The following is a 15,947-nucleotide window of genomic DNA, read 5'->3' on the forward strand; positions in this document are numbered from 1 at the left end:
TGTGTCTTGAGTGACGCCACGTTACTGCCTTCCACAACACGGCTTGGCAGTCTGTTCCACCCTCCCGCAGCTCTTTGTGTAAAGACATGACTCCAGGAGACAGTCTGTGCCACGGGCGCTGGATACTTGCTGACTGATCTCTGACTTTGCTCTCTTTTCCCACTGTCCTGTGGCTGGCTGTGCTGTGTAGGTACTGTAGGTGTCTTCTGCACTGTTGTCTGCTGTGGTGACTTCTCTCTGATGTGACGAGTGTGAGGATGAGGCAGGCCAGTGGAGCTCAGAATTGAACTGAGAGACGGAGACAGAGCTGAGAGCTGAGATATCAGACAGAAGGATTATCTCACTGGGCTTTACAGCACTTTACTGTGCTTTTACCCTGATCTCACTGGGCTTTACTGCACTGTACTGTGCTTTTACCCTGATCTCACTGGGCTTCACTGCACTGTACTGTGCTTTTGCCCTGATCTCACTGGGCTTTACTGCACTGTACTGTGCTTTTACCCTGATCTCACTGTGATTTACAGCACTGTACTGTGCTTTTACCCTGATCTCACTGGGCTTTACTGCACTGTACTGTGCTTTTACCCTGATCTCACTGGGCTTTACTGCACTGTACTGTGCTTTTACCCTGATCTCACTGGGCTTTACTGCACTGTACTGTGCTTTTACCCTGATCTCATTGGGCTTTACTGCACTGTACTGTGCTTTTACCCTGATCTCACTGTGATTTACTGCACTGTACTGTGCTTTTACCCTGATCTCACTGGGCTTTACTGCACTGTACTGTGCTTTTACCCTGATCTCACTGTGATTTACAGCACTGTACTGTGCTTTTACCCTGATCTCACTGGGCTTTACTGCACTGTACTGTGCTTTTACCTTGATCTCACTGTGATTTACTCCGCTGTACTGTGCTTTTACCCTGATCTCACCGTGATTTACTGCGCTGTACTGTGCTTTTACCGTGATCTCACTGTGATTTACTGCGCTGTACTGTGGTTTTACCCTGATCTCACTGGGATTTACTGCACTGTACTGTGCTTTTACCCTGATCTCACTGGGATTTACTGCACTGCACTGTGCCTTTACCCCGATCTTACTGGGCTTTACTGCACTGTACTGTGCTTTTACCCTGATCTCACTGGGCTTTACTGCACTGTACTGTGCTTTTACCCTGATCTCACTGGGCTTTACTGCACTGTACTGTGCTTTTACTCTGATCTCACTGTGATTTACTGCACTGTAATGTGCTTTTACCCTGATCTCACTGGGCTTTACAGCACTGTACTGTGCTTTTACTCTGATCTCACTGTGATTTACTGCACTGTACTGTGCTTTTACCCTGATCTCACTGGGCTTAACAGCACTGTACTGTGCTTTCACCCTGATCTCACTGGGCTTTACTGCACTGTACTGTGCTTTTATCCTGATCTCACTGGGCTTCACTGCGCTGTACTGTGCTTTTACCCTGATCTCACTGGGCTTTACTGCATTGTGCTGTGCTTTTACCCTGATCTCACTGGACTTTACTGCACTGCGCTGTGCTTTTACCCCGATCTCACTGGGCTTTACTGCACTGTACTGTGCTTTTACCCTGATCTCACTGTGATTTACTGCACTGTACTGTGCTTTTACCCTGATCTCACTGGGCTTTACAGCACTGTACTGTGCTTTTACCCTGATCTCACTGGGCTTGGTGCTGTGCTTTTCCACACTCTGACACACAGATGTGGAGATGCTGAGTTTCTCAGCTTTGCTTCCTGTTGGTTGGGGGGCTGCAGGCAGGGGGGTTTCCGAGGGCAGCACAGTACCGAGCCCTGGCTCTCCCATGTGCTCGGGAGTCGCTGGCGTCGTCCCTCCCTGCCCCCCCACCAGAGCGCCAGCACCACGAGGTCCCAGGCCACCGAGAGGGAACTGCTGACAACACCGTTCTCAGCTTCCTCAGTCGCATGGGTGTGCGTCACCGAGCACTCGGGGATGTCAGATCATCTGATCCCACAACTGGGCCAAGAGCCGACAGCCAGGTCTGCCTGTGTCCAGTGTCAGTGTCCAGGCTGTGGTCACTGAGCCTGTCCTCTCTGGACAGCCAGGTCTGCCTGTGTCCAGTGTCAGTGTCCAGGCTGTGGTCAGTGAGCCTGTCCTCTCTGGACAGCCAGGTCTGCCTGTGTCCAGTGTCAGTGTCCAGGCTGTGGTCACTGAGAGCCTTTCCTCACTGTACAGTCAGGTCCAGTTTCTGTGGCCAGGCTGTGGTCTCTGAGCATGTCCTTCCTCAGGGTCTGTTTCTCCTTGCTGTTTCTTACACTGCTCAGGTATTCTCCTGGTGTGTGTTGTGTGTTTAGGGTTCTGTAGCATTCCAGTGTGTGTGTGTGTCCCAGTGGGTGAGGCAGTGTTGTTTGGCTTGTGCTGTGAAGTGCTTGAGCCTCGCTCGTGTTGCTGGAGCTGGGCTGTCCTGGGCCTGGATGGTGTCCGTGAGCCTCAGGACCAGCTGGCTGAGGGGCTCTTCTCTGGGCTCAGCAGGGCCTGGTGGTGGTAGATTTCTGGTCACTGTCTCTCGGGGGTAACCAGTATTCTAGAGCTGTCTTGAGTAAGTTGGTTAGTACTGGGTATTGGCCTTATTTAGTCCTGCATGCGCTGTGAGGAGTTTATCTTTGCACACAGGCTGTTTTTACAGAGCTCCATGCGCAGAGTGTCTATGGGGTGTTCGTCCCATTCAGTGTTATCCTGGTCTGTGATTGAACTCCACTCTCTCTCCCTCTCTCTCCTCCCTCTCCATCCTCTCTCCCAGCTCTAGATAATTTCTCTAGGATAAAGAGAGGCACGGGGACACTGGGGAGGAGAAACAGGTGAAAACAGAGGAAGAGAGGGGGTAGTGGGCCGGGCTTGGGTTACTCTGCTTACAAAAAAAGGTCGTTCTTTTGCTTTTGTTACAAAAAGAAAAACCTTTTGAGAAAAGAAAAAGATCATACAGTACACTGGGGTTTTCTCATTTTTTCACTCTTTATTCGCATAAATTAAGGAGGAAAGCAGCACAATGTTACAGTACAGAGTAAGACACACAGGGGAGACCCCCCACACTCTTGCCCTGCTCGAACCCCGAGCCAGGCTGTGCTGTGTGATGGGGGACGGTCAGCGGAGAGAGGGATTGTGGGAAGGGGAAGCTCGGCGCCTCCTCGTCTTACAGCCGGGCTCCTGAAGACAGCTCACACACCCCCTCCCCGGGCCATGGTACGCTCCGACCCCAGGGGCAGGCCTGGGTGCGTCCAGCGGAGCAAACCATCGGCACCCTCCGAGCGGGGGTGGTGGTGGTGGTCTGTGTGGCGGGAAGTGCGCGGGTCCAGGGTGCGGGAGAGATCAGTGGAGGGGGGCGATCCGATCTAGAAGCTCTTCTGGAAGGAGTCCCAGAGGGAGGAGAGCTGGGCCCGCAGGTCCTGGGCGTAGGGGTCCAGCCGGCCGCGCAGGTCCTCGGCGTAGGGCGCCAGGCTCTGGGCCAGGCGCTCCTGCAGGCTGCGGGCGTAGGGCGCCATGCCGCTGCGGAACTCCTGCACGCGCTGCTCGATCCGGGCGCGCAGCTCGTCGGCGTGGGGGCTGAGGCGGGCGCGCAGCTCCTCCACGCCCCCCTCCAGGCGCCCCTGCAGCTCCGCGCTCCGCTCCTGCAGCGCCCGCCGCAGGTCCTCCGCGTTCTGGCCCAGCGAGTCGCGCAGCCCGTCGGCGTAGGGCGCCAGGCCCTGGCGCAGCTCGTCCACGCCGGCGCGCACCTGGATGCCCAGTTCGTCCGCGAAGGGCCCCAGCTGCCCGCTCATGGCCTGCAGGTCCTCCATCAGCCGCTGACGCAGGGTCTCGGCGTCCTGGGTCAGCCGGTCCATCAGCTCCTGGGCCAGGGGCGTCACCCGACCTCGCAGCTCCAGGGCGTACAGGTTGGCCGTGTTGGCGCTTTCTGTGATCTTGGCACTGGCAGAGGGAGAGGTTAGAGTTAACATCCCTGACTGGACACTCCAGTACATGAACACTGCACTGAGAGAGAGGGGTTAATACAGACACACTGACTGGACACTCCAGTACATTAACACTGCACTGAGAGAGAGGGGTTAATACAGACACACTGACTGGACACTCCAGTACATTAACACCGCACTGAGAGAGAGAGGGGTTAATACAGACACACTGACTGGACACTCCAGTACATTAACACCGCACTGAGAGAGAGAGGGGTTCATACAGACACACTGACTGGACTGCTTCAGTGTCTGTGCTTTGTGTGTGTGTGTTGACATACTTGATTTCCTGTCCCAGCTCCGACTGTCTGATCATCTGGAGTGTGTCCTCGGCCGTGTGCGTCGCCTTGGCAGCATAGTCCCAAAATGCCTCTTTCACCTGCTCCATCTGTGTCTTGGGCTGCTCCTGCCACAGGATGTTGGCATGGCAACCTTTAGGGGGTGACACAACAACGGAAGGTCAGTAACCGTGATACCGTGCGCTTCCATATCACTCCTGTCGCTTTTCTGTAAGTGTGATAACAATGTCACAACCCACTGGACATGACACACCAAGATAGCTGGACACAACACCAAGCCCAGAGCAGAGGAGGCACAGACACCTCAGGGCCTGGTGCAGATGCCCATGTCAGGAATCTAGTGCTCTTATTCTCATTTGGAAACCCACAAGCGGGTAGCGAGTACAAAGTCGCCTCTCTGTGTCAGTGTTTTACACAGGTCTACTTGCCCATCCATCTGTTTCCTAACCACTTTGTCCAGTGCAGAGCTGTGGCCGAGCCGGATCCTATCCCAGGAAGCAACGGGCACGTGGCAGGGTGCACCCTGGACGGGACACCAGTCCACCACAGGGCGCACACACACACACACACACACAGACACACACTCACGCCAGAGCCAATTTTCCCAGAAGCCATATGCCTTACCTGTCGCACAGACAGGCACCCACACTCGCTCCCTGGAGAACAGGCTTGTACCCTCGTACTCACATCTGCGCAGATGGCGAGGCGGCAGTGCCCACCACGCTATTCATGCAGAGAATTAAAAGAGCTCACCTGTGAAGACAGCCAACACTAGGACCACAAACTTCATGACTGGGCTTCAGAAAGGTCCTGCAGACACAACAACCAGCAGCAGATCAGTCTGGTTCTTGCCCTGTGCTCCGGTGCTCCTGCTCTCTGCTCTGGCCGGCCTCTCTTTATGTACAGGGCTCGGCTGATCGGGACACAAAGTCCAGGAGCGAGTGCCCTGCTGTCAGCTCACCTGTCACCACGAGCGAGCACCGCCACACCCTTCCCAGCTCAAAGATCACACCTCACAGCTCCCACATCAGACCTCCTGCATCACCACTACAAGATCAAAGAGGAGCTGATTCAGTCACAGATAAGCTGGCCGCAGTGTCTTTACTGTTATTCTACAGCTCTGATGATGATGAAGGAGTGTTAGTGTGAAGATACAGATGAGCTGGACTGAGTGTCTCTACAGTGACTCTAGAGCTCTGATGATGATGAAGGAGTGTTAGTGTGAAGATACAGATGAGCTGGACTGAGTGTCTCTACAGTGACTCTACAGCTCTGATGATGATGAAGGAGTGTTAGTGTGAAGATACAGATGAGCTGGACTGAGTGTCTCTACAGTGACTCTACAGCTCTGATGATGATGAAGGAGTGTTAGTGTGAAGATACAGAGGAGCTGGACTGAGTGTCTCTACAGTGACTCTACAGCTCTGATGATGATGAAGGAGTGTGAGTGTGAAGATACAGAGGAGCTGGACTGAGTGTCTCTACAGTGACTCTACAGCTCTGATGATGATGAAGGAGTGTTAGTGTGAAGATACAGATGAGCTGGACTGAGTGTCTCTACAGTGACTCTACAGCTCTGATGATGATGAAGGAGTGTTAGTGTGAAGATACAGATGAGCTGGACTGAGTGTCTCTACAGCTCTGATGATGATGAAGGAGTGTTAGTGTGAAGATACAGATGAGCTGGACTGAGTGTCTTTACAGTTACACTACAGCTCTGATGATGATGATGATGATGATGATGATGGCGTGCTGACAGCACAGGTTCTTTATTATTTATAACAGAACCCAGTGACCCAGCCAGCATAGCAGGAAAGTCTGTCTCTGATACACAAACCATCCAGGTCAGAGAGCAGTGTGTTCACAGTGACTGAGAAACCTCACAACCTCCAACCACTTTCTACCATAACACACCTCTCTCCCACATCACCACAGAGCTCGTTTCCAACTGCTGTCCCATTTAATAAGATTAGGAAAATTATTTTTCCTGTTACTGCTGTAACTGATATGTCTATCACTTTCACAGCTCTAATTAATACTCTCACTGCTACTGATACTGTCACTGCTACTCTCACTGCTGTAACTGTTTTACTCTAATACTGCTGTAACTAATACTCTCACTGCTGTAACTGTTATACTCTAATACTCCTGCTGTTACTAACTCACTGCTGTAACTGTTATAATCTAATACTAACACTCTCACTGCTGTAACTGTTAGCATCTACTGCTGCTGCTGCAGTAACTGTTATATTCTAATACTGCTACTGTCACTGCTGTAACTGTTATATACTAATACTGCTGCTGTTACTGATGTAACTAATACTCCCACTGCTGTACCTGTTATACTCTAATACTAATACTCTCACTGCTGTAACTGTTAGCCTCTAATGCTGCTGCTGCTGCTGTAACTAATACTCACTGCTGTAACTGTTATATTCTAATACTTATACTGTCACTGCTGTAAATAATACTGTCACTGCTGTAACTGTTATACTCTAATACTCTCACTGCTGTAGCTGTTATACTCTAATACTGCTGCCACTACTGTAACTGATACTCTCACTGCTGTAACATGTACTCTAATACTGCTACTGCTGTATCCAATACTACTCTTGCTGCTGTAACTGTTGTACTCTAATACTCTAACTGCTGTAACTGTTATACTCTAATACTTCTACTGTCACTGCTGTAACTAATACTGTCACTGCTGTACCTGTTATACTCTAATACTAATACTCTCACTGCTGTAACTGTTAGCATCTAATGCTGCTGCTGCTGCTGTAACTAATACTCACTGCTGTAACTTATATTCTAATATACTGTCACTGTTGTAACTGTTATACTCTAATACTCTCACTGCTGTAGCTGTTATACTCTAATACTGCTGCCACTACTGTAACTGATACTCTCACTGCTGTAACATGTACTCTAATACTGCTACTGCTGTGTCCAATACTACTCTTGCTGCTGTAACTGTTGTACTCTAATACTCTCACTGCTGTTACTGTTATAATCTAATACTAATACTCTCACTGCTGTAACTGTTATACTCTAATGCTGCTGCTGTCACTGCTGTAACTAATACTCTCTCTGCTGTAACTGTTATACTCTAATACTTCTACTGTCACTGCTGTAACTAATACTGTCACTGCTGTTAGTTATATTCTAATACTGCTACTGTCACTGCTGTAACTGTTATATTCTAATACTCTCTCTGCTGTACCTGTTTGTACTCTAATACTGCTGCTGTCACTGCTGTAACGATTATACCCCAACACTGTTACTGGCACTGCTTTGATACTCACTGCTGTAACTATTAATACTCCAATACTGCTATTGTCACTGCTTTGATACTTACTGCTGTAACTATTAATACTCCAATACTGCTATTGTCACTGGTTTGATACTCACTGCTGTAACTATTATACTCTAATACTGCTACTCACTGCTGTAACCGATGTGACTGTTGTACTCTAATCCTGCCACTGCTACAGTACTGCGTGTGCTGCATCTCATCCTGCTCCTGTCCTAACCAGCAGCACTACAGCTTCTTCCCAGACGCATGAACCCTGCTCCTCGATGAGACGGGCGTCTCTCTCTCTCTCTAAGGGCTGTGTGTGTTTTCAGTGCATGACGAGTCAGTGTCTGTCAAGGCTGTGTCCAGGGCAGCCAGCCAGCTTATCTCCCCGTGCGTGTGCTTCATGCCCTGCTGTCTTCCAGCGTGGAGACGTGTGTATCAGGGGCAGAGTCCACACACACACACAGAGCTGAGCAGAGGACAAGTATTGTCCAACAGACAACTTACTAATAATCATGCAAAGAAACAAGTAACAGGTTTATCCCATACTGAAAAGAGAAGAGAGAAAACACAATGTTTTCAACTTGACACCTGAAGGAAGGCTTCACAGCCGAAACATTGTTTTCTCTCCTCTTCTCAGGTTAATTCCTGCTATCGTTCCTTCCCGGACTATGCATGCTGACGCAGCTACACACTTGAATTACTAATAATCGTCACCGAAGGCACACTAGTGCTCGGGCTCTCTCTGGCTGCCAGTGTCTCTGTTCCTATCTGTCTCTATCGGTCTCTCTGCCCGTGTCACTCTGTCTCATGGCCTGTGGCGTGCTCAGACTGCCCTCTTGTGGCCACTGGCAGTCCGTCAAGATGTGCCCTCTGGTGGAGACAGACAGTACTGCAGTTTCAGACACGCTCACACACACCTCACCCCTGCACACACAATCATGCAGACACACAAGGACACAGGCACACAGTGTTAGAAGCAGACAACAATCCATCGCAGGTTTGTAAGAAATGGCCTTGATCTTTTTTAATAGATATGTACAGGGAATATTTATATATATGTACCACTGAGAGAAACAGGGAGAGGAAAAGGATTAAATTAAAAGGGAGGGACTCAAAACTGAACATTATTCAACCCCCCTTCCCCGATCAGCAGCGACAGCCCCCACCCCCTCGCAGCGCCCCTCGGCTGGAGCCCCCAGACAGTCCTCTTGTACAGTACAAAAACAAGTAAAAAAATCAAAACAAGAAACAGAAAAAAAACAATCATGTCTCCTCTCCCCCTCACTCTGTGCTCTCCTGAGCCGTCTCAGACTTTCTGTAGTTCTGTCTGTCTGTGTCTGTCCCTCTGTCTGTCTGGAGCTCTGTGTCTGTCTGACAGTGTCTGTAGCTCTGTGTGTCTGTGTGTCTCTCTGACAGTGTCTGGAGCTCTATGTGTCTCTCTGACAGTGTCTGGAGCTCTGTGACTGTCTATCCCTCTGTGTGTCTCTCCGACAGTGTCTGGAGCTCTGTGTCTGTCTCTCTGACTGTCTGTAGCTCTGTGTGTCTGTGTGTCTCTCTGACAGTGTCTGGAGCTCTGTGTCTGTCTCTCTGACTGTCTGTAGCTCTGTGTGTCTGTGTGTCTCTCTGACAGTGTCTGTAGGTCTGTGTGTCTCTCTTGACAGTGTCTGTAGGTCTGTCTCTCTGACAGTGTCTGGAGCTCCGTGTCTGTCTCTCAGACTGTCTGTAGCTCTGTGTCTGTGTGTCTCTCTGACAGTGTCTGTAGCTCTGTGACTGTCTGTCCCTCTGTGTGTCTCTCTGACAGTGTCCAGCCATCTGCTTCTAGTTCAGTCTCTGTGAGAAGGTCTGTCTGTATGTCGGTGGTTCTGTCCATCTCTGACCGTCTGTCTGACTGTCTCAGGGACTGCCTGTGGTCTGTATGCCCCCTGTCTCTCTGCACGCGTCTCTGTCGGCCTTGGCATGTCGATGTGTTTTGTGTCCACAGGTCAGCCACTCGGTCTCTGTCCGTCTAGCCGATGGTGATCCCGAATCCACACTGGAACTTGTTCTTCTGGTGGTTGAGGAAGGCGCCCATGGCCAGAGAGAGGGGCAGGGGCACCAGCTTCTTCTCCAGGGTGGCCCCGACAATCCAGTTACTGTCCACTGAGCCTGAGAGAGAGAGGGGTTAATACACTAACTGGACACTCCAGTACATGAACACTGCACTGAGAGAGAGGGGTTAATACAGACACACTGACTGGACACTCCAGTACATTAACACTGCACTGAGAGAGAGGGGTTAATACAGACACACTGACTGGACACTCCAGTACATTAACACTGCACTGAGAGAGAGGGGTTCATACAGACACACTGACTGGACACTCCAGTACATTAACACTGCACTGAGAGAGAGAGGGGTTAATACAGACACACTGACTGGACACTCCAGTACATTAACACTGCACTGAGAGAGAGGGGTTAATACAGACACACTGACTGGACACTCCAGTACATTAACACTGCACTGAGAGAGAGGGGTTAATACAGACACACTGACTGGACACTCCAGTACATTAACACTGCACTGAGAGAGAGAGGGGTTAATACAGACACACTGACTGGACACTCCAGTACATTAACACTGCACTGAGAGAGAGAGGGGTTAATACAGACACACTGACTGGACACTCCAGTACATTAACACTGCACTGAGAGAGAGAGAGGGGTTAATACAGACACACTGACTGGACACTCCAGTACATTAACACTGCACTGAGAGAGAGAGAGGGGTTAATACAGACACACTGACTGGACACTCCAGTACATTAACACTGCACTGAGAGAGAGGGGTTAATACTGGTACCTTTAAACAGCAGGTTTGCTTTAGGAAGATCTAACTGGTAACCGAATGACATACTGGTGTCCTGCATGCGAGTGCTGGCTTCAAACTCCACCCCCACCTGCAACTATAAAGAGAGACAGGGGGTTAATGCACATACACACCCAGAGAGAGAGACAGGGGGTTAATACAGACACAGGGAGGGGGGTGAATACAGACACAGGGAGGCACCTGGATCAGGGTGGGGAGAGGCAGGGCTGCTGTCTTACCTGCTCGTTGGCTTTGTGGTAGTATGTGGCGTGAGCGCCTGCGCCCCCTACTGTCAGCGTGGCCACAAAATTACTGCCTGGAGAGAGAGAGAGAGAGAGAGAGAGAGAGAGAGAGAGAGCTCCTGTCACCACTGACACACAGCCCACGGTGCTGCCCCCACTGCCCCCCCCGACACCTGTGTACCTGCCCCCCGACACCAGGCTCACCTGTGTACCTGCCCCCCGACACCAGCCTCACCTGTGTACCTGCCCGCCAGGGACATGACTGTGCCCTCCTCCCCTGGGCGCCGGTGGTACACCAGTTCCCCCCCCAGGGCCAGGCTCGGGGTCACACTCTGCAGGAAGTGGGCAACTACAATACCTGGGAGCCAGAGAGAGCAGTCAGCACACTGAGAGAGAGACAGGCTGACACACAGACAGGCAGGGTGAGAGAGAGAGAGAGACAGGCAGACACACAGACAGGCAGGGTGAGAGAGAGAGAGAGAGACAGGCAGACACACAGACAGGCAGGGTGAGAGAGAGAGAGACAGGATCACACATAGACAGGGTGACACACAGACAGACAGACAGGCAGGCAGGCAGGGAGAGAGAGACAGGCTGACACACAGACAGACAGGGTGAGAGAGACAGACAGTCAGGCACGGACAGGAGTCACCTGAGCCCATGATGATGTCAGGGTTCCCCAGAGTGACCGCAGCAGTGAAGTCGTCACCCCTATACTCCGCGTCTGCCTGCCAGTTCACAAACTTCGACTGCTGGGTCTGCAGCACAACACCAGACACACAACTGATACACTGCAACACAACTGGTACCACTTCAACACCAAACACACAAGTGATACAGCTCAACACAGCCCAACCCCTTCAACACCAAACACACACGTGATACAGCTCAACACAGCCCAACCCCTTCAACACCAAACACACACGTGATACAGCTCAACACAGCCCAACCCCTTCAACACCAAACACACACGTGATACAGCTCAACACAGCCCAACCCCTTCAACACCAAACACACACGTGATACAGCTCAACACAGCCCAACCCCTTCAACACCAAACACACACGTGATACAGCTCAACACAGCCCAACCCCTTCAACACCAAACACACACGTGATACAGCTCAACACAGCCCAACCCCTTCAACACCAAACACACACGTGATACAGCTCAACACAGCCCAACCCCTTCAACACCAAACACACACGTGATACAGCTCAACACAGCCAGTACCCCTTAAATTTCCCCCGAACGGGCGCACACCTGGAAGGCCAGTTTGGACCGGACTCTGCTGGTCAGCTGGTGGATGACCTGTGCGTTCAGGCTGCCGCTGTTGTCCATGTCGCCCACCATCACAGGGAAGGCCTGGGAGACAGGGGACAGCGGTCAGGGTGCGAGCTCGCCTGGAGCAGGTCACACGTTTCACCCAAACTGCCCGCTCAGTACCTCAGCAGGTCCGGTCTGCTTGGTTCCGACGTAAGTGGCACCGAACCGGTAACTGGAATCTCCCATCGTGCTCAGAGCTACTGTGTGGTTCACCTGCAAAATGACCAGTATAGTAGAACAATCCAGTTACATTAGGAGCTACAGTCCCAGTCCAGTAGAACAGTCCTGTTACACTAGGAGCTACAGTCCAGTCCAGTAGACCAGTCTGTTACACTAGGAGCTACAGTCCCAGTCCAGTAGACCAGTCTGTTACACTAGGAGCTACAGTCCCAGTCCAGTTACACTGGGAGTTAGTACACACGGTACACAGGGCTCTATGAAAAGAAGTGTGTTGACCTTCACTGACCTGGAAGTGATTGCTCAGTCCTTTATTGACTATCAGCTTCACTCCTTCCATCTGCACTGGGAAGATCTCTAGGGACAGGAGAGCAGGGGGGACGGGGGGACAGGGGGGACAGGACAGAGTGATTGAGCAACATCAAGAACCTCAAGTTACCCTTCCTGGTGCCCCCCGACCCAGCCAGTGACCCCAAAATCATAAATTCCTTAATTCCTCAGCCCCACAACACGCAGCAGTGACCCCCACGTTCATACCTCCTCAGTGACGCCCCCAAACTGCACAGCAGTCAACACCCTCGCCCAGCGACCCCCCCCGACCCCCAGAGAAGCCCAAGGACACCACCAAATTCATACCCCATTTTTCTCACCAACCCCCAGTTTCACAACCCCCGCCGCCCCAGGAAAAAGACACCCCCACCTTTGCACTTGCGATGGCACTCCTCGAAGGTGCCCGGGTTGGAGAGGGCTCCCTCTCTGTCGCCGCCCTGCTGGTCGGCGGTGGCGGCGGGGCCCAGCGAGGACATGGGTGGCATGGTGAAGCCCGGGGGCACCGACATCAGGCCCGGCCCGGCGGGGGTGCTGCTGGCGGGGGGAGGGGGCGCGGAGGGGGCCCCGGCGGCGAAGACGTTGCCCATCGTGGGGGTGCGCGGGGCAGAGAGGCGTGCGGGCAGGACTGTGGGAAGACTGGGCGCAGCGGAGCTGGGACACAGAGGAGGGGCAGGGAGAGGTCAGCATCAGCGCAGCACGACCTGGACTCCCCGTCCACAGAGGCCGAACCCGCTGCTGGGATTAGGAGCAGCACTGGTCTGTGTGGAAACCAGGAGCACGGCTGCTCGCTCACACACACACACACCACCACCACATCCCCCAGCTCTCTCACACACACACACACCCCCCAGCTCTCTCTCACACACACACCCCCCAGCTCTCTCTCACACCCCCCAGCTCTCTCACACACCCACACACCCCCCAGCTCTCTCACACACACACACACACACCCCCCCCAGCTCTCTCACACACACACACACACACCCCCCCAGCTCTCTCACACACACACACACACACACCCCCCCCAGCTCTCTCACACACACACACACACACCCCCCCCAGCTCTCTCACACACACACACACACACACACCCCCATCTCTCTCACACACACACACCCCCACCCCCGGCCCCAGAACATTGCTGAGGTGAGCCGGGACAAGGCGCCACATCTGAGGTCCAGTGTCCAGTCTCTCTCTCTGTCCACCTCTCTCTCACAATACTGACCAGTGGACAGACCCCAGTCCAGTGTACTCCCTCTCTCATGACACTGACCAGTGGACAGACCCCAGTCCAGTGTACTCCCTCTCTCTCTCATGACACTGACCAGTGGATAGATCCCAGTCCAGTGTACTCCCTCTCTCATGACACTGACCAGTGGACAGACCCCAGTCCAGTGTACTCCCTCTCTCTCTCATGACACTGACCAGTGGATAGATCCCAGTCCAGTGTACTCCCTCTCTCTCAGGACACGGACCAGTGGACAGACCCCAGTCCAGTGTACTCCCTTTCTCTCACGACACTGACCAGTGGACAGATCCCAGTCCAGTGTACTCCCTCTCTCTGTCCACCTCTCTCTCACGATACTGACCAGTGGACAGACCCCAGTCCAGGCGCCCCGAGCCCCGGACTCTCACGCCAGACGCCCGCGGTGAGCTCACCGGAGTCGCCCCTGACCCGGGCCGCGCTGGTCCGAGGCGGGTTTGATCCGGTCGGGCTGTTAACTGGACCGGCGGGATTACAGGCCGGAGCTCAGGCAGGCGAGAAGCGAAGAAGCGGTCCAGGGTGAAACAGAGTCGGGGCTGTTACTGAGGCCGAGTGGGTTTTAATCGGCCTTGAATGATTTTACTCAGTCCGGGAGAAGAGGGCGCCGGGTGCGCGAGGGAGAGACTCGGAGCCGGACAGACGCACACAGCTGGACATGTCCGACCCCCTCGATGCAGCTCACTGCGACTCGTCGGCTCCGGACAAACTCTGTCCAAACCGCCGCCGGGCTCACAGGTCCCCCGACAGAGGCGCTGGTAAAGACCTGGACCGACACCCTGCGTCGCCGAGCCCACCGATCGATTGCCGATCAGACCCAGCCTCCTGCTCGCCGCGCGGAAATCGCCACCGCAAGCGCGCGCGCACACACACACAGAAAGGCCAGGATTTTATTAAAATGCACCGCCCCGCGTATTTTCAATATGTCTGGCTTTATTCATTCTTTTTGGCAAATAATACATTTATACAAAACCTCATGCGGTACTCACGTTGTCCAACCCAGTCGAGGACGGCTCTTCTATACCGGCTGCACAAGGGAACGGACAACCTAACCCACGACAGGCCAAGGCCTACCTACTCTGCTCGTCCTCAGACCTAATTGGGTATTGGCTGCCCCAGCGGCGCTCTGATAGGTCGGCGTCTCTGTCAATCATTCAGCAACCTGGAACTAGTGAGAGGTTTGACCCAGCGTGGGGCGGAATGGGCGTGGCTCATGTATTGAGAACACGCCCTCAGAGCAACGTGATTGGTACGTGGGAACCTCGTAGATGCCGTCTGATTGGCCGATATCGACAAACCCTATGAGGTAGAAAACGACCCAAACGCGATTGGAGGTCAAGCCTGCGCTATAGAAGAAAGGGCGGATCCTTTATATCAGAGGGGAGAAACGAGGTTGGTTGCAGTGCAGGCTTGCTGAAGGTCAGCCTGCCTGTTTAGGGTGAGCAGGCGAAATTTTTCCCAACCGCTATATTTTATTTTGAAACGCAAGGGTGTCTCTCTGCTGCCCTCTAGCTACCAGGAGGCTAAGACAAATAGTTCAAATTCTGTGGTTCTGCGGTTTGTCCCATTAAAACGCGGGACAATGCAATGATGTAACCACAGGTGCAACTCCGCTGTCTTGAACACGGGAAGAGCTGGGAAGACGTATCTGGAAGCTCATTGCTGTCAAAAACCCATCACGAGGAAACTCAGATTTTCACCTACATCACAAGTCCTGTGCCAATCGTGAAATTCACATGGGATCCTGCGCCCAGTGCCCTTACACAGAAGGTGGCGGGAGTGTGGAACAAGCTGCTCAGCCATGTTGTTGAAACTGATACCATGGATTCCCTCAGGAAACAGTTGCCCGAGATCCTCCTGTCAGGACAGGAAGCGGTTATTTACACGAAGGGTGGTGGGGGTGTGGAACAGCCGAACTGTTGAAGCCGACACCCTGCTTTATCTCACGACACAGCTGGATGAGATCCTCCAGTCAGGACAGGAAATGTCCTTTACACAAAGAGTGGTGGGAGCGTGGAACAGGCTGCCCAGCCATGATGTTGAAGCCGATACTTTGGCTTCTGTCAAGAAACAGTTGGACGAGATCCTGGGCTCAAATGTCTACAAACGGATGAGCTGAAGGACTCTTCCCTCTGCTCTCCCAAGCAAGAAATAAAACACAGACACAAGAC

At 52.7% G+C, this 15,947-nt stretch overlaps 2 protein-coding genes across 3 annotated transcripts; both read right to left on the minus strand.

The window, feature by feature from the left end:
- Nucleotides 1-2,978: 2,978 nt before the first annotated feature.
- LOC102697127 (apolipoprotein A-IV-like) lies at nucleotides 2,979-5,186 on the minus strand. Its single transcript, XM_069185373.1, has 3 exons — nucleotides 5,045-5,186; nucleotides 4,274-4,424; nucleotides 2,979-3,948 (listed from the first exon to the last, which is right to left on the minus strand). The coding sequence occupies exons 1-3, from the start codon at nucleotides 5,079-5,081 to the stop codon at nucleotides 3,375-3,377; spliced, it is 762 nt and encodes a 253-aa protein (XP_069041474.1). The 5' UTR covers nucleotides 5,082-5,186; the 3' UTR covers nucleotides 2,979-3,374.
- Nucleotides 5,187-8,586: 3,400 nt separating this feature from the next.
- tomm40 (translocase of outer mitochondrial membrane 40 homolog (yeast)) lies at nucleotides 8,587-14,871 on the minus strand. 2 transcript variants are annotated; one of them, XM_069185370.1, is made up of 10 exons: nucleotides 14,766-14,871; nucleotides 12,886-13,166; nucleotides 12,475-12,542; nucleotides 12,129-12,221; nucleotides 11,946-12,047; nucleotides 11,335-11,440; nucleotides 10,918-11,040; nucleotides 10,680-10,756; nucleotides 10,435-10,537; nucleotides 8,587-9,737 (listed from the first exon to the last, which is right to left on the minus strand). In XM_069185370.1, the coding sequence occupies exons 2-10, from the start codon at nucleotides 13,100-13,102 to the stop codon at nucleotides 9,598-9,600; spliced, it is 1,029 nt and encodes a 342-aa protein (XP_069041471.1). In that variant the 5' UTR covers nucleotides 13,103-13,166; nucleotides 14,766-14,871; the 3' UTR covers nucleotides 8,587-9,597. The 2 variants fall into 2 exon arrangements, with proteins under 2 accessions (XP_069041471.1, XP_069041472.1); XM_069185371.1 differs by lacking the exon at nucleotides 14,766-14,871 and adding an exon at nucleotides 14,175-14,601.
- Between the last annotated feature and the right edge of the window lie 1,076 nt (nucleotides 14,872-15,947).

This window comes from Lepisosteus oculatus, chromosome 27 (assembly GCF_040954835.1).
Source record: "Lepisosteus oculatus isolate fLepOcu1 chromosome 27, fLepOcu1.hap2, whole genome shotgun sequence".
NCBI lineage: Eukaryota > Metazoa > Chordata > Actinopteri > Semionotiformes > Lepisosteidae > Lepisosteus > Lepisosteus oculatus.